Source organism: Carcharodon carcharias, chromosome 5 (genome assembly GCF_017639515.1).
Source record: "Carcharodon carcharias isolate sCarCar2 chromosome 5, sCarCar2.pri, whole genome shotgun sequence".
NCBI classification, from domain to species: Eukaryota; Metazoa; Chordata; class Chondrichthyes; order Lamniformes; family Lamnidae; genus Carcharodon; species Carcharodon carcharias.
In genome coordinates this window covers 60,145,929-60,166,594 of record NC_054471.1, presented here as the reverse complement: position 1 = coordinate 60,166,594, position 20,666 = coordinate 60,145,929, and the positions used below count along the sequence as shown (strand labels likewise).

General features: G+C 40.7%; 1 protein-coding gene across 3 annotated transcripts; it reads right to left on the bottom strand.

The window, feature by feature from the left end:
- Positions 1 to 622: 622 nt before the first annotated feature.
- On the bottom strand, positions 623 to 20,657 carry tbx18 (T-box transcription factor 18). Of its 3 annotated transcripts, none has more exons than XR_005943055.1 (9): positions 20,389 to 20,657; positions 19,819 to 19,993; positions 19,058 to 19,159; positions 17,770 to 17,941; positions 15,102 to 15,269; positions 14,527 to 14,591; positions 5,647 to 5,741; positions 3,095 to 4,032; positions 623 to 1,483 (listed from the first exon to the last, which is right to left on the bottom strand). XR_005943055.1 is itself a non-coding variant. In XM_041188198.1 (8 exons), exons 1-8 carry the CDS (start codon positions 20,609 to 20,611, stop codon positions 3,317 to 3,319), a joined length of 1,716 nt encoding a protein of 571 aa, XP_041044132.1. In that variant the 5' UTR covers positions 20,612 to 20,657; the 3' UTR covers positions 623 to 3,316. The 3 variants fall into 3 exon arrangements, 1 of the variants encoding a protein (XP_041044132.1); XR_005943056.1 differs by having other exon boundaries at positions 623 to 887; XM_041188198.1 differs by having other exon boundaries at positions 623 to 4,032.
- Positions 20,658 to 20,666: the final 9 nt, after the last annotated feature.

Below are 20,666 nucleotides of genomic sequence, written 5' to 3'. Positions count from 1 at the left end.
AGAATGATGATCTTTACTTCTTTTGGGATGGCAGTGATGACTTCCTCAAGATCAGAATAGAACTTTTCTTTAAAATCTTCATCAGAATCAAGGGTCACGACATAAACATTGATGATGTTGACATATTGGTTAAGGCTGACTGTAGGTGAAGTGTCATGAGTCTTTCATTTAGACAATTGGGAAGTGTTCTGGCAGTGCATTCAAAGTCCTATTTTGGATGGCAAAACCAACTCCATGGACATGAAGGTCGCTGTCAGCCTTTCCTTTCCTTTCCAGTAGAAGATGTAGCCCCCTACTTGTTCCTTCAGCTGCCCTTCCACAGGAAGGTGGGTCTCACTGAGGGTGGCGATATAAATTTGGAGTGACCATCCAGAAAGATGAACTGCAATCGTATCACGTGAGCTATTAGTAGCTGTATTACTTCATTGTATGCATGCACTATAAAGTGTGTAATTTCATGATATTTTCAACACTTCTATAGTACATTCTCTACTGTTTTCTTTCTCAGCATGGAGAATGAGCTGAGAACAAACACTCAGCCAAGACAGACTAGAATTTCCCTGGACCTATTAGTTTATATTTTGAAATGTGTAACTTTAATGAAGGCTCTTTAGGCATGTACTTATATAAAGTCTACCTTTTTTATTGCCAGTAAAATTTTGCGGTAACATAGTTAACATATTTACACATTTAAACAATTTGAAAGTACAGTTTTCACAATATTTTGACAGGGCTATTCATGTACATAAGGCTTGATAATTTAGACATAATTTCCTCACTATTAAGTAACAAAAGGCAACAAGAATGTTTGGCACTTACGGTATGGTGCAGTTCAAAGAGGGAGTGAAAAGACTGTAGTCCTTGTGGTTTGATGCTGGTAATGTTCCCTATGGATAAGAACACAATCTTACCCAAGTTATGAAGTAAAAAAACTACATTGCTTTTATGATTGATTTCTAGTTACTGTTTCTTATCATGCAACATTTCAGCTGGTAAAGTTGCTTCAGACATCAGAATTTATATATTCCCCAAAACAAACACAGTAGAGTAAAACCAGCTTGAAAGATATCTCACTTGTATTGCTTATATAATCCCAAGATACTTGGGAATAAAAACATCTTCCCAATTGGGAGATACTTTGCAGTTATACACTCTGTGAATTATCATTTGTTTATAGTCATTTCAAGTGCTTCTATTTCTGAGAGGCATTATATTTCCAGGCACTCAGGCATCACTTACTAAGACATTGAAGTTTTGTTCAGAATCTATTTTTATTTTAGCAATGTTTTCACAGAAGCATGATCAGTTTTTGAGCAGCAGTCAGTCTCTTGGCCTGGAACAGTTTCAACAAAATATATCAATGTTCAATTATAGTTAGCACTTTTTACCTGTGAATATATTTTGAAGAGTGTCTTTTGGAAAGGCATTACTTGTCTTTGAATTTATCCGCAGTAAACTTTGTTGTGGCTTATGTGATCCCATGCTATAAGGGAGAGTATTATATGTAAATATCGAGGTAATATTGCTAACTTATTTTTGACTGATAACACCCAAACATCAGCATTTTATGACAAGCTTTTATGGAATTATACAATTGTGTTTTGCATTTCTAATAGGAATAATTTGAGAATGATACTGCTGGTAGATGAACTCTCTTTATACGATTGTGCACTATACTATTCAGTCCTTAATTTGTATTACCTTTTCACTATGGAAACCTTGGAAACCATTATCTTTTGAATTATGGTTTGGCTCTATGATTACCCTGCAGCCAATGAATGAAAGCATAGCAAACTGTAGAAAAGATGCTCTCTGCAGATGCTGGCAGACCTGCTGAGTTTTTCCAAGTATTTTTGTTTTGTTTCAGATTTCCAGCATCCCGCAGTATTTTGCTTTTATCTTAGTGTTTAATTGACTGCCACTTCTCTTCAAGAAATGCCCACCTTGAAGAAGTTTTCCAGGTATTTTTGTTTTTGTTTCAGATTTCTAGCATCTGCAGTATTTTACTTTTATCTTAGTGTAGAAAAGAGTTCTTTTTTATATAATTTCACCCTGACTCAATAACTAACCATGAATAGAAATGAAATGAATGATTTGCTGTTTTGCTGCCAATTACAATGGGTGTTTACTATATTCCCCTATTTTTCATTTGCTTTGTAGATTTTGTGGGGTATTTCAAAAATTTAAATTAGAATATTAAACAAACTAGAGCACTGGAACACTGTTTTGATATTATAACTGGTCATGGTTGCTGTCATCTACTATGTTATTTTAGAATATGGTGTTTAACATGACACCTTTCTGAAACAAAATGTTATGTTACAATCATGAAGGGGAGAGAGACAAATTTTTAAGTGGGTTGGCTCCAATGATGGAAATATAAGCGTTGGACTAAGAACCACATGCATTCTCTGGTCTGTGCTGAGTTTGAACTCTCAGTAGGATTGCAGTGGGGATGCTATCATTGGACTCCTGTTTAAGAAGAGTGAAAATCATCCAGATAAAATTGCTTGTAAATGTTTGATTTGTACACTTGATCTCTATCCAGTGATTCTTTGCTGTACAAAGTGCACTTGTGCAACCATCAGGTGCAGACAGGATCTCATGGTACCCACATCATTGACAATCAATTAACACCCAATACTTAGACTCATACATGAAGAAAAACTGTTTGGCCAAGGACTGAAAGGCTACCAAAATCTGTAGACCAATATGCCACTGTGGGTCCGCAATCTTAGGAAAGTAAAAGAGGAAGTTAGAGGCAGGAAAGGATAAGTCACCAGATGGACCAAAGGATTGGGTTTAGGAGTTTTTGTGAGGTTAATTGTTGAAACAGAGTCATTATTGTAAGGCAGGTATTTGTATCCAAATGTCTTGATTGACTTCACATTGTAACCAAGTCCATTCACTATCTACTACAGTTAATGAATTCATCTGTCAATCCAGAAAATAACATCATTATACAAGATACATAGTCAATGATAAAGATTTTTGAAACAGTTGACCTTCTTTTCCACTTCTTGCCTGAATTAGTGTCCTTTGAAGCTCTTTTTGGGACCACAACTAGATCCTCACATCATCTGACATACCATACCTGCTATAGGAACAAATACTGCATCCCGAGGAACTCTCCTACACTTCAACCAGATGGAATGTCCAAATCTGTCCCAATCTTCAGCACATTCAGTCCACACCCAACCAGTGCCACAACTGAATAGCATATTTGACAGTGGTGGATATGTTGATAAATAGAAGAATCTCCACCAATATTTCATAATGTAAGAGCACACATTTTCACTCAAGCTCAGCTATTTTGTCAAACTAAATGTGCTGGAATCTGGGACGGTGAGGCTGTCAAACTCCCTAACGGCCTTGTGTCAAACATGATTTGCTGGTTGCTATTGAGCAAAGGGACCCCCTCCACGGTGGGCAAGATCTGTCGATCAGTCATGGTACCACTGGGAGATGAACCCAGGAAACCTCCTTGGGAAGAAATTATTTTCTCAGGGCTGGCTGCCAGTCTGGGGGAAGTGGAGAAATTATATCCGTATAAACCATATGGGCTGTGCAATCTGAAAGTACTGTAGGAGCCCTGGTGGGTCTGATTGGCAGCAAAGGCATTATTTGATGGCGAAGGCATGATGTACTGGAGCTGAGGAGATGATATCCCAGAGATCGGCACTGGCAACCCAGCCTGATGACAGTTGAATGCCTCTCCTTCACTGCTGGATATTGACATGTTCACACTTGCTGTGTTAGCTACTCCAATGTAGGAGGGGGTCCTCTGGGATGCAAAGCTTTCACTGCCAGGGCTGGTCAGACGGTTGTAGGTTTCAGCGAGACTACTGCTGTATCTGTTAAAGGTCAAGCCTGTGCGGTTGCAGGTTGTGAAGTCTGCTGGACTCAGGTTGCAGAGCTGGCTACTATTTGGTGCCAGGTGGAAAGCTGGAGAGGAGCAAGAAGAGCTGGGCAGAAGATGTGCTGTGGCACCATTTCCTGGACTTTGATGGGTAGATGAGGACACTGTACCACCTATTAAGAAAAACACAGTCTCTTGGCAAAGTTTGTTGTAGCAAATGTCTTTTATTCACTTTACTATATCTGTCAATGAATATGATAACATTCCTGTGCCTAACATTGGCTGATTCAGCAACACCCAAATGAAAGTTACAAACATTTTTCCATGTTAAACTGTTTCCTGCAAATTATTGGGTTACATGTCCAATGATTCCATGCTCTCCTCAGACCCTTTATATTTTAAGACCGGTGTGGCACAATTGTGTGCCAATTCACAATGCCGATGGGTCAGTGAGTTTAGTCAAATGAGCGAAACAGGCCAGGAAGGTCTCCAATTGTAACCTTAATCTGTGGCTATAGTGGGTGCTATGATTGCCCACTGCACTCCTGGCTCTGCAAGTGGAGAATCAGTGAGGACTCCTTCTAGTGACTGCTACCCAGCAGCCTTGCTGGAAGCGCAGGTTTGTGGATGTTGAATAAGAACAGTACTAAACCCACCTTGGACAAATTATATGCAATTATATGCTGACTCTCACTGTTCAGACTCATGCATTAAAATGGTCACTTAAGAGTCTATGGAACATTAGTTCAGCAAGAGTCAGTGGTTTCACATACAGAACATTGCTATGCTTTAGCGCAGCATATTAAAAGCAGCACAGATTAATGTCTTGTTTATAATGTTAAACTTACTTTGTACTTTTGTTTCTTTCAAAACTCTCACCGCCAGTGTTTAATGACATGCCAAGTTTGGGACAAATCCAGAGTGAATATATGCGATTCGCACCCCCCAGCCACACACATGGTGGCATCATGGTATTATCACTGGACTAATAATCCAGAGAACCAGCATGATGCTCTGTGGATCTGGGTTTGAATCCTGCCATGGCAGATGGTGAAATATGAATTCAAATTTTAAAAAAAATCTGGAATTAAATAATCTCATGAAATGATTGTTGTAAAAAACCCATCTGATTCACTAATGTCCTTTAGGGAAGGAAATTTGCCGTCCTTACCTGGTCTGGCCTGCATGTGAATCCAGACTCACAGCAATGTGGTTGATTCTTAAGTACCCCCTGAATTAGCCCAGTAAGCCACTCAGTTCTCAAGGGCAATTAGGGGTGGGCAATAAATGCTGGCCTACTCAGCAATGACCCCATCCCATGAATGAATTTTAAAAATTTAAATGCTTGCACAGTCTCGTATTAGACACACGCCAAGGACTGGGTGTACTGGAGTTTACTCATGCAGCACCAGCTTCGCATGATCGGATTTTGCAGTCAGACCCTTGCTTTTGATGCACAGCAGGAAACTCAACAGGAATACTGATTCTAAAAGGATGATTATACTCGGATTTTATACCACCAATTAAGTACTAAGCTTACATGGACACTAATGGACATAAAAGAAGCAGTATTACACAGTTAAAATGGCATACGTGGAAAATAATCTTTAAATTGGTTTCACTGTATGAAAATATTAGTCTGAAAATGAAATGAAGAACAAAAATGTTCTGCTTATGATAATATTAGTATAATTAGTATAAAACCCATTGTTATATGTTGAAAGGATTTTTTCCACTTTTTTTATTGTTGTTCACTTCACAGGTTCAACAACAAACCAGGGTAATACCTTGTTTGTGAATCCCAGGTATATCTTCAAAGCTGAGGGTCCGCAAAGAGGGTCTCCAGAATGCATAGGATTCCACAATTGCCTCCAAACCCATTCTAAATCAAGAAAATTATACTTCATAAATCACTTGATCTTTCCTTAATTAACTATCTATATAAATGAAAATGCATGGTGATAAATAGTTCAATATACAAATTTGGAAAATGTTATTCTTCTACTATGTGAATTGCCATAGTAATTGTGAATATCTGTAATATTATAAGGACTCATTCAATAATAGAATATTTGACAACAGTGCCAGTTCTATGGGGTGCAGCTGTATGTGTTTAGTGCAAAGCCCAGAGCTTGTTATGCTAACAAGATAGAATTCCTGTTTATTCAGTGGAAGGTAGGTTAATCTGCGATGAAACTGTAAAGCGAAGGTAACAATTATTCATTAACTCTTTGTATGCCAAAAGGCTTTCAACTTTTCAAAATAGGCACAGGTTATCTGAGAAAATTAAATCATGTTCGTAAATTTCTAATGATAAATGTGGCTCTGTGAGAAGACAAAGAGACAGTCCCATAATTAATCAGTGAAGCTTTGATTAATTTTCTATTTCCAGTCAAAGATTTGCTCTCCTCAAATGGCTGAAATGGAGATATTCTTTCCTGGTGTTAGTGGACAATTCACAAATGCATTTAAGAGAGAATGCCATAGCAAAAGTAAAAACAGAAAGTGCTGAAAGATCTCCGCTGGCCAGACAGCATCTTTGGAGAGAGAAACAGGGTTAATGTTTTAACTTGACTATGACTCTTCTTCGGAACTGAAGGGAAGTAGAAATGAGATAGGTTTTATGCTGTTGAAAGGCGGGGTGAGAGAAAGATAGAACAAACGGGATAGGTTAGAACACCGGAAAGATTAAATAACAAAGACATGATGGAACAAAAGGCAAACCCAGAAGGGGAAAAAAATGTTCGGACCAATACTCTTATCTACTGGTGTTCCATTTTAAAGGTATTCAAGACCAGTTCAGACCAGTATTCTTACTTCCCAGTTTTTACTGGATTTCCCTTCTGGGAAGGAAGTGGTAATGGTTGTACTAAAGAAACCAAGTATTGGTCCATCTACCTCCCTTCAGTTCCAAAGAAGAGTAATACTTGGCTTGAAACTTTAATTCTGTTTCCCTCTTCACAGGCCTGCTGAGTTTTTCCAGTACTTTTAGTTTTTATTTCAAGTTTCCAGCATCCACTGTATTTCGTTTTGGTCATAGCACCAATGTTTGCTCAGAACCAAACAATTTTCTGGTCGATTTCATTTACTTTCATTACTTCCTGATGTGCTGCCCTTTTAAAAGAGCATCTTTTATTCTTAAAAGGTTTTGTTTGACACTCGGTCTATGATTGGAACGATCTTTAATGTAGCAATGTAACCTTATTCCATGTTTACATGTCCAAACATTTATGTGTATTTTTGAACATATTATTACTATTTCACCAACTGGGCTTAGTTTTGTATGATGTCATTGAAAGTAAATAATTGTATGTTTCCTTGGATGTAATCTAGCCTTTGCGACAACATGTCTGTCTATCTAAATAATAGAATGGAACAGAATTACTTGGATTTTTCTTTCTCATATCTAAAATGAGTATGAATCATTTTTATTTTTTTCCATTCTTTGTAGGTAATTTCATATCCATCAGGAGCCCTTGATGCAGTGTGAGAGGAATGGTTTAAACATCACAATAAGAATAATTGCCACATTGTTTCACAAGGAAACTGTTCAGTCAAATACTGGATTTCAAAAAGAAGCTGCTAATTGGTATTGGCTGATCAAAGTGTTGCTAACATAAGTGATGTAACATTGATAACTGAAATAATATGTTGGAGCCAGACTTGGACTATGAAAAATATCCACAGTGAAGCTGGCTGGACAAGTCAAAAATGTCACCAATCACAAAACAAATTTTCAACAGGAAAATGAGTATAATTCATTGCTTAACAGCTCTTGTGGCTCCAGGATATCAGTAGAATTTCCTTTGTGATGCTTGTTTCTCCTCTCGGGTTTTGCCTGAGAAATTTTCATAGGTACTTCTGCACTCAAGTGTTAAAACAAATGTAAACTTCCTCTCTTTCATTAATATTGAAATTAGTATGCACTCCTAGTGCTTTCAATATTGCTTCAAATAGGTAAACACCTGGCAAGATTCTGCTGAAAAGAGCAGCAGCATCTTAAAGACATTAGTACACAAATCAGCCAGCAACTTGTAGTGAGGAAGAAATGCAATTGCACCATTACCTTCAAGAAAATGGCCACATAATTTTCATAAAGTTGCTGCTTTTCCACATTAATTGCCTATTAACCTCACCACACAGAAAGTTAAGTCTAGTAATGAACAGGTCCAAGTACCATTTTAAAGATGTATTATTTGTTATTGGCTGGCAATCAACCCATCTTGCCCAAAACAGTGAACTGTTAAAGGAGTAAAGTCTCATTCCTTCAGGTTGTGAATTGTTTTAGATGATTATAAAACTGTCAAATGTGATTTTTTTTTCTTTTTCTTTCTGTCCTCTCTCTCACTCCTTCTCTGAATTCCAATCTTTCTTCTCTTTTTAATTCTCTTTCTGTTACTGATATGACATTGAATGTCTTCTTTCTCAACTCTTCCTTTTATTTTATTTCTCAATGCCCTAACATTGTTCTTTAAGATATCATTTGTTCCATTGTTCACCAGATCTCCTGTTGCCCTCCTTGCTGCATTATCAACTCGCACTTCCAGCAAGATTGTGGGCAAAAAAATTTAAAAACTGAACATGCACAAGCAAGTCTAACTAATAAGGCTGACTACGAGATGTCCTGTTCCAGCAAAATCTGGCCCATACTTTTCAGCTGAATTATTTTACAATACGTCATATGTATCAGAAACCAACTAATTCTTGGACAGGATTTTTCAGGTGGCAGCATCGCCACCTGAAGATTTGGTGGGGAATGCATCCCTGCTGATGTCAGCAGCCCCACAGCCATTTAACACTTGATGGCTGGAGGCAGGACTTCTGCCCCTCATTCAAGAGGAAGTCCCGCCTCAGGGAGCTGTCTACTATCTGATTGGCTGGCAGCTCTACAGTCTCAGCAACATAACCAGGAATGATGGCTGAGGCTACAAGCAGTTCCCAGATTCTAAGTACCAGAGCCCAGAGGACCAGGTAGATATGGTATCATGGTGGATACAGGAGTTGAGATCCCAGGGGGATGAGGGAATAGGGGGTTGGGGATCATGATGGCAAGGTCAAGTGGGGAGGAAGGACGAAGTGGGGGAAGGGTGACAGATCATGGGGAAGTGGTCTATCTGGAGAGGGGGCCTGTGATGGAGGTGCCCCCTGCCTCTTTCCTGCCTGAGGTCCAAGCAGAGTAATCTTCCAGGCATACCCCATCCCTGAACTCCTTCCGCCAATTGATAAATTGCAGCTGGGTCGGAAGTGGCCCTTAAGTGGCCAATTTTGGGGCGAGAGCGGATGGGCTGCCTTAGGCTTCGCTCGCCTCTCCATAAAATTGCAGACAGGTTGGGAGTGGGCGGGGGGGGTGGTGGTGGAGGGGTGTGGGGGGCTGGTGGTGGTAGGAAGGCCACCTGGTGAATCTTAAAATCCACCCGTCTGCGAAACCACTTGTGGGGGACCAAAAAATTCTGCCCATAGTTTCAGTTAGATAGCATGTGGTCGTCTGCAAAAATTCTGTGATCTGGGCTCCGCTCCACCAAGAATAAATTTGTGACTTGAATTGATATTCAATAAAGCTGCAAGTGTATTGTACTGCTGGCCAAAAGCAGTAACCAGAGAGTGTAATCTAAAGCTATTTTGACTGGTTGTAGAGAATTGCTTTCTCATAGCCAGAATGCAGATCACTAAATACATGCTTCCACAAAAGTGGTCACAGTCAGAGAAGTTAAGAATTTGGAAGGAGTGGAACAAATTTGTGTCCCTGGAAGAGGTTACAGGGATAGGGAGATACAAGGCCATGTAATGATTTAAATACAAGGATGAGTATTTTTAATTTATAGGATTGTATTCAGCAATGGCAAGGGTGGTGGGCGAGTGGGATTTGGTTTGTAGTTGAAAATAGGCAGTATGGAGATGATGCCATGCATGTAAGTTAGGAAATGGAGGGTACCAGGACTGGATCCTTCGGGACTCTGAAGGTGACAGTCTAAAGATGGGAAAAGAAGACATTGCAAGAAGATGCTCTAGTTACAACAGGATTTCTAAGGATGGAACAAAATGAGAGCAGTCCCACTGAGCTAGACAGAGGAGGGGAGGTTTTGGAAGATTAAGTATGTCAAAGGCTGCTGAAAAGTTCAAAAGCACAAGCAGGCACAGTGACACATTAATCACAGACACAGAAGATTTAGGTCTGTTTCAAAACTAACATGGGGGCAAGGAAGAAAAGTTGAATGGTCAGAACATTAATGGAATGGAGTCAAAATAATAGGAAATTGGTTTCATGGATCAGGTGAGCTTTCTGAGGGAATTGAAAGACAAATTAGGAATAAAAGGGAGTAAGGACTAAAAGAAATTGGGGGGAGGTTTGAGTTGGGGAAGCCTGCAGAAGCAGCTGAGTGAATCTTGATGATGAATAAGCCCATGAATACCTTTTTAATTGTTAAGAGTTAAGGACTGATAGCAGAAAGGGATTTAAGGACGCAGTTGGTAACAGAAAGAATGACTTAAAATTGGGTTCACAGTGCTTTACTGAAAAAATAATATTCCTTTTTACTGACCTCTTCAAAGAATAAATAGCAGAAGTAAATTTGAATATGGAGATGACAAAAATAAAACTCTTATGATACATCTTTCCATTAGGGATGGACAATAAATGTTGGCCTTGCTAGTGATGCCCAATCCCATGAATGAATAAAAATATTTCCTGAAAGTACAGATGTCTTGTTACTGAAGCCAATCTCAGTACATAGACTAACACAACAAATTATTTCAGCTTGTGCTAATGGCGCCATGTTCACAAAGTGCAGAAACTCTCTAAACTCTCGACAACTAGTGGCCTAGCTGGAGAATCTAGAAAACACCTTCCAGCAAATGGTCTTAGCAATTACATAGAATGTACCCTGCAGGAACAGACCATTCAGCCTAAATAGTCCATGCTGGCATTAATGTTCCAATTGAGACTCCTCTTCTCAACTAGTTGAGATAAACATAGTGACAGGAAAAATATTAGGAGTTTAGCATATTTAAAAGTAGATAAATCACTACGCCTGGATAATAACAGAAGCAAGGAAGCAAATCGAGGAGGCTCTAACCATCATTTTCCAGTCCTCTCTGGTTACAGGTAGAGTGTCAAAGGGCTGAAGGACTGCTAACATTATATTGATATTTAAAAGGAGAAAAAGAAATAGGCTGAGGAATTACAGGCCAGCCAACCTAAACTCAATGCTGTGAAAATTATTGGAAAGAATTCCGAGGGACGCTATTAATCGCCCATTAGAAAGGGCACTGATCAATCAAGGACAGTCAGCATGAGGTTGTTAAGAGAAGGTCATGTCTGACTAACATGCTTGAATTTTTTGAGAAAGTGACAAGAAGGATCACTGAAGGTAGCACATTTGATGTCATCTACATGGTTTTAATGAGGCTTTTGACAAGGTCCCACATGGCAGACTTGTCAGAAAAGTAAAAACCCATGGTATCCAAGGGAAAGTTGCAAGTCAGATACAAAATTGATTCAGTGGCAAGAAGAGAAGGATAATGGTCAATGGATAACTTTTCTGACTGGAGAATTGTTTCCAGTGGGGTTCCATGGGACTCAGTACTGGGTCCCTTGCTTTTCGTGGTATGTATCAATGATTTAGACTTAAATGTAGGGGGAAAAAAGATGTAAAATTTAGTTATGTGGTTGATAGTGGGGAAGAAAGCAGTAGGAAGATATCAATGCTGGTCAAATGGGTAGAAAAGTGGCAAACAGAATTCAGTCCAGGGAAATGTGAGGTAATGTGTTTGGGGAGGGCAAACAAGGCAAGGGAATAGACAATAAATAGTAGGTTACTGAGAAATGTAGAGAACAGTGTGATCTTGGAGTGCATGTCCACAGATCCCTGACAGGACAGGTAGATAAGAAGCAATACTGGATGCTTTTCTTTATTAGCCAAGCATGGAATATAAGACCAGGGAGGTAAGCTGGAACTGTATAATACACCAGTTAGGCCAGAGCTAGAGCACTGGGTACAGTTTTGGTAACCACATTACAGGAAGGATGTGATTGTATTCGAGAGGGTGCAGTGGAGATTTGCAAGGATGTTGGTGGGACGAGAATTTTAACTACGAAGAAAGATTTGCCAGAAGGGATTGTTTTCTTTGGAACAGAGGAGGCCGAGGCAAGATTTATAAAATTATGAGGGGCCTAGGAAAAGTGGATAGGAAGGATCTATTTCCATTAGCAGAGAGGTCAATAACCAAGAGGTTTGGATTTAAAGTAATTGATAGAGGATTAGGGGGAGGTGAGAGAGATCTTTTCACACAGGGGAAGGTGTGGGTCCAGAACTCACTGCCTGAAAGGGTGCTAGAGGCAGAAACCCTTGCTGCATTTAAAATAAGTACTTGGATAAGCACTTGAAGTGCTGTAACCTACAGGGCAATGGACCAAGAGGTGGAAAGTGTTGATTCAGCTGGATAGCTCATTTTCGGTTGGCAGAGGAGTAAGGTAGCATGATGGTTATGTTATTGGAAGTGTAATCCAGAAAGAGGAGCTCAAATCCCAACACAACTGCTGGGGAAAATAAATTCAATTAATTGAACAAAAGCTGGAATAAAAGTTAGTATCAGTAATGAAGAGCACAAAACTCCAATATTGTCATAATACCCCATCTAGTTCCCTAATGCCCTCTAGGAAAGAAAATGTGCCATCCTCACTAAAAGTGATTCTGGGCCACATGACTTGGCACATAGCTGCCCTCTTAAATAGTCTAGCAGGAAATTGGCAACTAGAAATTGTATTCAAGAAGCTGACTCACTACACCTTCAAGGGTAATTAGTGATGAACAATAAATGCAACACACACATTCTTGAATGAATAAACAAAGCTTCTGTGCCATTTCTATGATTCTATAACTTTATCAGCATTACCCTCTATTTCCTTCTCTCTCATGTGTATCTAGTTTCTCCTTAAATGCATCTCAACTACTCCCTATTTTAGTGAGTTGGACATTTTCACCAATTTCTGAGTAAAGGGGTTTCTTCTGAATTCCCTATATGATTCCTTAGTGACTGTTTTATATCGATGGCCTCTTGTTATGCTCTTTCTTGTGAGTTGAAGCACATCGCTGTTTCTACCACGATAACCTTTCTTAATTTTAAAGAACTCTGTTAGGTTACTCCTCAGCCTTTTAAGAGAAAAGAGACCATGCCTGTTCATCTTTTACTAATAATTATGACCTTACAGTTCTGGTATCATTGTTGTAAAACATTTTTGCACCTTCTCCAGTGCCACTGCATAACTTTATATAAGGTGACCAGAATTTCTCTTTTCTTTCAGAGGATGTGGGTGCCACTGGCAAGGCCAGCATTTGTTGCCAATCCCTAATTGCCCTTGAACTGAGTGGCATGCTAGGCCTTTCCAAAGAGTCAATTGCATTGCAATGGGTCTGGATTCACAAGTAGGCCAGGCCAGGCCAGGAAAGGATGGCAGATTTCCTTCTCTAAAGAGAATCCTTGAACCAGATGGGCTTTTACAATAATTCATGATAGTTGTCATGGTCACCATGACCAGCTTTTATTCCAAATTTATTAATTGAATTTAAATTTTACCAGTTGCTGAGGTGTGATTTAAACCTATGCCCTCAGAACATTAGCCTGGGGCCAGTAACACAAACACACACACACGACATTAAGCTGACTAGTGTATATTTTCCTGTACATGTTTTATCTCCCTTCCTGAATATCGGTATAACATAGGTTATCTACCATATTCCATTGAATTATTCTCAGCAGTTTTACACTGAGCATACGATGGGCTGCACACATCTACTCGCTCACATCCATACAAGTAGATGGGTACATGCCTATATAACAAGACAAACACGTTCAGATAGTGGAACATCAGAACAGGCAGCCATATAGTCAAACACGGTCACTTTGCCGTGCAGTTGCAATATCTGTCTTTTCGAGACTTGAGAGAAAGGCGCTACCAATTCTGGCAAAAGATATTCAGTATAATTGTCCTACATTTACTAAATAAGCCGCAGTCGTGAGGTATTCGTGACAACCAGGTAATGAAAAATGTAACGTTCTGCTTGATGTTTGCTTGCCAACATTTTGTTCAGATATAATGGCTTTCACACTGACTTTACAGGGGATCATAGGCATTTTGCAGGAAGCTATAATAAAATATTTATTGGGTAGGCTTGGGCTCAAAAATCAGGCTTCATTTTCCAGTAATAGGAAGTTTTGGGTTTTAGTCGAGATAAAAGTCGCCTCCCGGAGAGATGTTGCTAAGGCGATAATTTACACAAGATGCCTTGAACTTTTCCCATTTTATCACTTGCCGCGCTTGCGCTATCAAATAGCCGAGTTTGCTTAGCAGATAAAGTTGTCTTTTCCTGTATTTTCTAAGAGGCCAGTGTTTGCCCCTTTCTGCTTTTAAACTTATGGGCAGTACAGGGGTCCCACTGAACAAAAAAAGCCCCATTAATCTCTGCCTCTATCCATCTCCCCCTGCCGCCGGGAGGGTATTTGCGGTGCTAGTTATTCCCATTTAAGTGAGGCAAGTGTGAGATTGGCTGGAGAGCGTATTTCGACGCGGAGAAGGCTATGATTTTGTTGTGTTTGTGAGAGAGAGATTTACAATGTCGGCGCTGAGGTTTTTAAAGAAGTTCTCTGTCACCAGCAATCAAATGATTTACCTGTTACGCCCTGAATCTCGGAATCCTTTGGCAAATGGGTTTCTGTCGATCTTCAGCCTAGTGATCTGAGACAGAATCGGAACTGACATTAGTGGACCGCTGCTTTAAGACTGCTGGTTTCAAACAGATTTAGCATTTGGTTCATTTAGCATCGCTGCTCCATTCATGTCATGCAGGCGTCTAGAGAACGAGGCAATTTCTAACCGTCCTCCGATTGACTGTTTACCAATGTTTACCCCAGAAACAATAAAAAAAAGTTTTCCGTACGAAAAAAAAAACCCATTTTAAAATGAAACCGCGGTGTAAATAAAAGCTTGCAAACCTGTCTGACCGAGCAAATGATATTACAACTGATCAGCAGGAATTTAAAAAGAAAATGAGTGCCATATCCGCTTTTACAGTAAAGGTAGAAACACCGACACAAGCCGCTCTATAAAGGATCATTGCTGGTTTTGTCTTTTTTTTTAGCTTAAGTATGTGTGAAGTGCGTTAAATCGAATTAATTGGAGGGGAAGAGGAATCAGAGTGCGGCCAACAGGCCTGGGTGAGGGAACTGAGGAGGTCGTCACCCCTACCTGCTGGTTCTGGTAGGCGGTCACTGTTGTGAAGACAGTCTCGGGGAAGGAGAAATGTTTCACCCCATCTCCTCCCGGGATAGCTTTGACCGGCGACAGCTCCTCTCCACACTCCTTGCGGATGACATGTACCCGAGGCTGATACTTGTGCATGGAGTGCAATATAATCTGTCCCGGCAACAAATAAACAATCGAGATGGTTATCTGAAGAGCAAACCTCCTCATAGGATTCAGCTGTTTCGTTCCCAACACTGGGTGCTCGGTAGTCGGCTGGGCAAATGTCCCAGCCGTGATACATTGGCTGGTCCCACAAATTAAGGGCGAGGCAATGCTCGTTTCGTTACACGATTTCCACCGCCTACAGCAAACCTCCTGTAGCGCGTTTTCCATATGAGCCATAAATAAACATTAATGTGCCTTTTTGTAGAAAAATCGGTGTAATTAGTTCTTCCTGCCATTGTTTAATTCTACAGTTTCCGTTCTATAGAGCCGATAAATCTGTACATTGTGAGACACCAAGCCGATAGCAATAAATTGCTGTAACTTCAGGTAGGAAAATTGCCATGGTTTTGAATTGTTCGAGCGGATATCCAGGGTGTCAGTGTGTGTCTTTAAATGACTACTGCCCTGCCTTATTCAGCTGTTGCATTGCAATGGGCTCCCGTTTTCGTTTTCAAAAGCACAGTTAAATAATTGTAAAATATCAGAATTTTACTTCGGGCTGCGTTTATTTATACTCCCAGCTTCTCAAAGTTTTCTCCCGAGGATTAAAGATTCAATTTATCTCTCAACTTTACGCCCCACTTTTCAAACAATAGATTATCTTCAAAGTATGGTACATGGTGAACGGTCTGTTAAATCCATAAACAGAATGGCAGCCAAATACTTAACGGGAAGAAGAGATTAAAGTGGGCCAACTAATAATAGAGGTCGTAGTTAGCTCTCAGCTGCCGGTTACAGAGCGTTACATGTTAAAGATTTTAATTACTACACAAGACCAGAACACTATCACCCAGTCGGTTTCAGCTAAACAGCTGTAGATTAGACGGAAATGTTTTATCAATCATATTTATACAGTAACTCTGCGGTGAAGGAAACCCACATGACAGGAAAGCAAAGGGCCACTTGTGTAGAAACATTCGCAAAACAAAAATACTGTTAAATCTTGATAAACGTTAACACCGTCGGCAGCAAAGAGTTTCTGCATCAGTTAGAACAATAATGAACTGGACGGGCGATTTGAAGGATACATTTGAACCGGGATTCTGCTCGGCGTGGCGAATGGCCAATTCTACTAGCCCTGAAAGGCCATATCTGTAACACTTCAAATATTTTAATTCCTCCTCTAAAAAAATCCATCCTAATGCAAATCAGTAACCCTGATGCCCATAGGACATTTTGACAGATTGAAAATTTGAATTTATTTTCTTTAGTCTAGAAATTAAAAGGTTGTTTATCAATCGTTGTAAACACTCGGCTTGTCCTTTGGGGAAGGATGCCGTCCTTACCCAGTGTGCCCTACATGAGGCTGATGCTTAACCACTCCCTGCAGTAGCCTAGTAAGCCACTCAGTTGTATCAAATTTCTATGAAGGCCTGCAGCGGTCCAAGGAGTGGACTCACTACCGCCTTCTCAGAGTAACTCGAGATGAGCAATAAATGCCGGACCTGCCAGTGGCGCGCACAATTGCAGAATAATAAAACTTTCTTTTTTTATTTGAACAATTTTGATTCTGAATTAAAATCAGGAGCCCGGTGATCAGCATATCAGCCAATGACCTCGCATTTCGATAGCTATAGCCTGTTTACCTGCACCCCTCCCTCCCCCCACCCCCCACATCCCCCTCCCCCTCCTTCCCACCTCCGCCCCCTTCAGCTCCTAACGGTACCACAGGCACGCCCCCTGCCCGGGCAGCCAGCTTCAGAAGGCCAAGCTGACTCGCCATCTCCGCCTAACCGGAGTGCTATATTCACATTGGAGCTGACCGGCAAAATAAGATGTAAATTATAAATTATTGCTACAACCTCGTTGGATTTTAGTAAGGTTTTCCAAAAAAAAGTCAGGGCAAGAAACTTGGGAAATGTTAAACCCAGTCGTACATTTCCACAACACAATATTAACGGTTAATTTATAAAGACGGCGTCGATTCCACGACAACTAGGTGTAGAATACTGCTTTATATAATTTTTATATTCTCTAGGTGTCAGATTGAATTCTTCAACTTTTTCTTGCCGCTCATTCCCTCTTAATCTTCGTATTTAAACATTATTGAAAACTCCCAATGATGCTCCCAAATAATCATCTACCTTTAAAACAAGGCTCGTTGTCCATTTAATGACCCTTGCCTTGTTTAAATAAACATGTTACCTAATCTGTGGTCATCTCATAAAGTTTGAGGTATTTTTAAACAAACTCAACCGAGTAGAGGCGTCAGGCACGCCGCACATAGCGTGTGCCAGACTCATTTACTGGTGGTTTTAAAAAAAATGTAAGGAGAGTTATGCACCAATTTGATTCGGAATTAAAGCGACATTTAAAAAAAATAGTCATACAATTAGATCCTGGTCGTTTTGAGGTGATCTACACGCAACGGAAACTAACAAGATCTCTTCTGCGGTTATGCCAATGGAAGAGGCGAGTGAAAAGCCAAGAGGAAATGGGGACTCACATGTCCCTGGTCGTCCAGCTCGTTGTTGGTGAGTTTGAGCTTGTCGAAGCTGATGACCTGCCGCATCCAGGTATCTCCCGAAGCCGGAGAGTCCGGGTGGATGTAAACCCGAGGAGGGACTGGCGAATCCGCATTTCCAGCCACCATCCACTTGGAGCTGTGATACACATACCTGTAGCAAGGGAAAAGGGCACTAACCAGCTGAGCACCACCATCAACAGCAACATCTCTTCATTTAAAAAGTTCCCCAGACACCTTTCCTATTGAAAATGGTTGCAATTTCCTCTTTTCTCTTTGTAATCGTTTGGAAATTCGACAAGTCCAGCAAAATGCATTGGGAAACACAAATTCTTCCACATTACTCGAAAATAGAAATGTCATATTACAAAAGCTTTCAAAACCTCAGTAGCTGCTTCCGTGGTGCCTAATTGTGCGGTGGTCAAATTTTGCGAATCGGTCTTCATCGATTTATTTTAAGATTACTGCTAGGATGCGCAAACGATGACAGAGATTACAATTTTAACTGCTGGGACATATGAACTGTTGCAAAGGTGTGCGGACGAGCTGTGGGAGCGAGCTGTACATATATACCAGGAAACGTGACAATGGAGATGATTGCTACACTAAAGATTGGACATATACTCGATTACGATTACAATGAGCAGAGTTGGACTATACGAGATACGCCGCGGTTGGAAACCTGAATTTGAGAGACAGGCATTACTATAGAGAGGTGTATACAGTTCCTGAGGGAAACCACTGAGAGGGATACATCTCAATGTTGGAGGGTATGGTTGTTGGCGGAAGAGATATCACTGCGTAGTTCTGGACTGTCGCTAGTTACACATGAGTGAAGCCTACACATGTTGAGATCATGGGCGTTACACGGTGACCTGAATCAAGGAAGGGAATGGTTGACTATTAACTTTGGAAATTCGGGCAATGCCTTCTTTCCCACAATGTATCGGTTCTCATTAATACACAAGAAAACAACAACGAAATACCATTCGGCCCGTCTTAACTCTCCCAGACTAAGCCCCAACTGTTCTATTCTATTTATATCTGTCAACTGTTGGTGTTCTAAACCAGACTCTCTGACCCTGCATACCTACAATTCTATAAAGTTCCATTAGTAAAAACCTAAAACCCCCTGTGCTCGGGAATCTCGCTTTATTTGGCTGACTGCTCCCTTCTGCGCCAAGTACGATAACGACACGAGTTCTAATTAACAAAATCCGCCGCTTCATCACAGTTGGAAGCAGATGTCTGCATGCTCTGGGGTCCTTACCTGTAACGTTTATTGTCCACTGGTATAATATCCATGGCGATATAATACTGCTGGTGGGGGTCTAGACCCGAGATCTTCACCCGCATAGCCGGAAACATCCTCCTAAACATAGGAGAAGAAGTAAACACATAAAAATGAACAAATCTGCCCCGAGAACAAAAAGGAATCTTAAATATTGCACCGGCCACTTTTAAGACTGCCAGATCCCGCTTGATCTGTCCCCGATCTGTTGCAGAAGAATTGCTGAGGGTAAATCAAGTACTTTCCAGCAGAACTACCGCCCGCCACAATAAACAGTCAGGAGCAGGAGCCAACGGTCCCAAAACACAGCAAGCCTGCCCTTTAAAAATAGCGGATAGTCACTGAATCTGTTAGACAATAATTAAAAGCACAGGTTGAGCTCTTCGGATGTACCAACAGAAAAACTTCCACAACATGTCTTTTTGTTACTAAGTTGAAGTTTGCCCGCAGGAATCCACAACCAAGTTTCTTCCCCAAACATTTACAGATGGATGTGGGTAAGTTCAATCACAGGCGAACCTGACAATGTTCCTTGATATATCGAAAACGACTTTAATCTCCAGGGCAAAAGCAGTGCATGGGGCGCAATGAAGTTCACGTGAAAATGGTCAACAGGCACACGGAGCGAAGAGCTCGCGGCAAGCAACGCCTGCGTCTCTGTTTAACTTGCAGCTAACCCAAACTACAAACAAGTGCACCTTGACTGAGTGGTGCTGCGGGACACACACTGTCAGACTGACCTTCCTGCCTTCGTGATGATCATCTCGGTGCCGATGTCGTGAAACCTTTTCCACAGGTCAGCGCCTTGCAGCTCCACTTGAATGTCCTCTCGGGAGGTGCCACACTTGGGCGCTACATAGGCCTTACTGACTACTGGAGGCGAAGGGCACTCCAAGGCATCGTCCCCGTTCAGAACTGATGCACCAAAGAACAAAATGAAACACATGAAAGTACCACAATTATAGCGTGGGATTATATATTTAGATACCAAATAAAATGATTCAGTGACACTTTAATTATATGTATATATCTTAAAGAAATGAAAGACATTTTAATTGCACATGTCATTTGCACTATATTCATAGACCCGTGAAATGCGAATGTATTTTGTTTATTTGCCAGCAACTAACGTCAGCAACGTTATAATCTGAAACCGATGGTTGGAAAAGTGGAAAACGAGTTTTTGATTGATGAAAGCTAAAACGAAACCGTGTGCCAAAGCAGCATTCCGTGTAACAGCAGTCTTTTTCAGCAAGTCAGTTGGTAAGCAAGAGCATTTGAGGGTGCTAACTAAAGACTGGAAAACTCACCCGGTCTCTCGCTATAGTCAGTGCCACAGTTTCTTTCGCCCTCCGAGTTCCTGTCCGTACTCGGCACGTTCACAGTCTGGTTTGTCCTCAGATCTTTCACCTCGACAACATTCTCGCTGCGCTCGTCCAGTTTCCTTTTCTTTTCCGCCCCGATTAGTGCTTCCACTGAAAAGGCATGAGCTTTCAAACTCATTGTAGACGGCGACCTCCTTTTCTCGGCCATTCCACTTTGGGCTGTGTGTGTTAGAAGTTGTTTCTGGAAGTTTAAGTTTTCCTTC

Excerpts from the sequence above, each read along its gene's own strand:
- tbx18 (XM_041188198.1), bottom strand. The coding sequence starts at position 20,611 with ATGGCCGAGAAAAGGAGGTCGCCGTCTACAATGAGTTTGAAAGCTCAT. Across the intron at positions 19,994-20,388 it reads TGACTATAGCGAGAGACCGG|TTCTGAACGGGGACGATGCC; the intron begins GTGAGTTTTCCA and ends TTGGTGCATCAG. Across the intron at positions 4,033-5,646 it reads ACCTGGGATTCACAAACAAG|GTGGTACAGTGTCCTCATCT; the intron begins GTATTACCCTGG and ends TTTTCTTAATAG.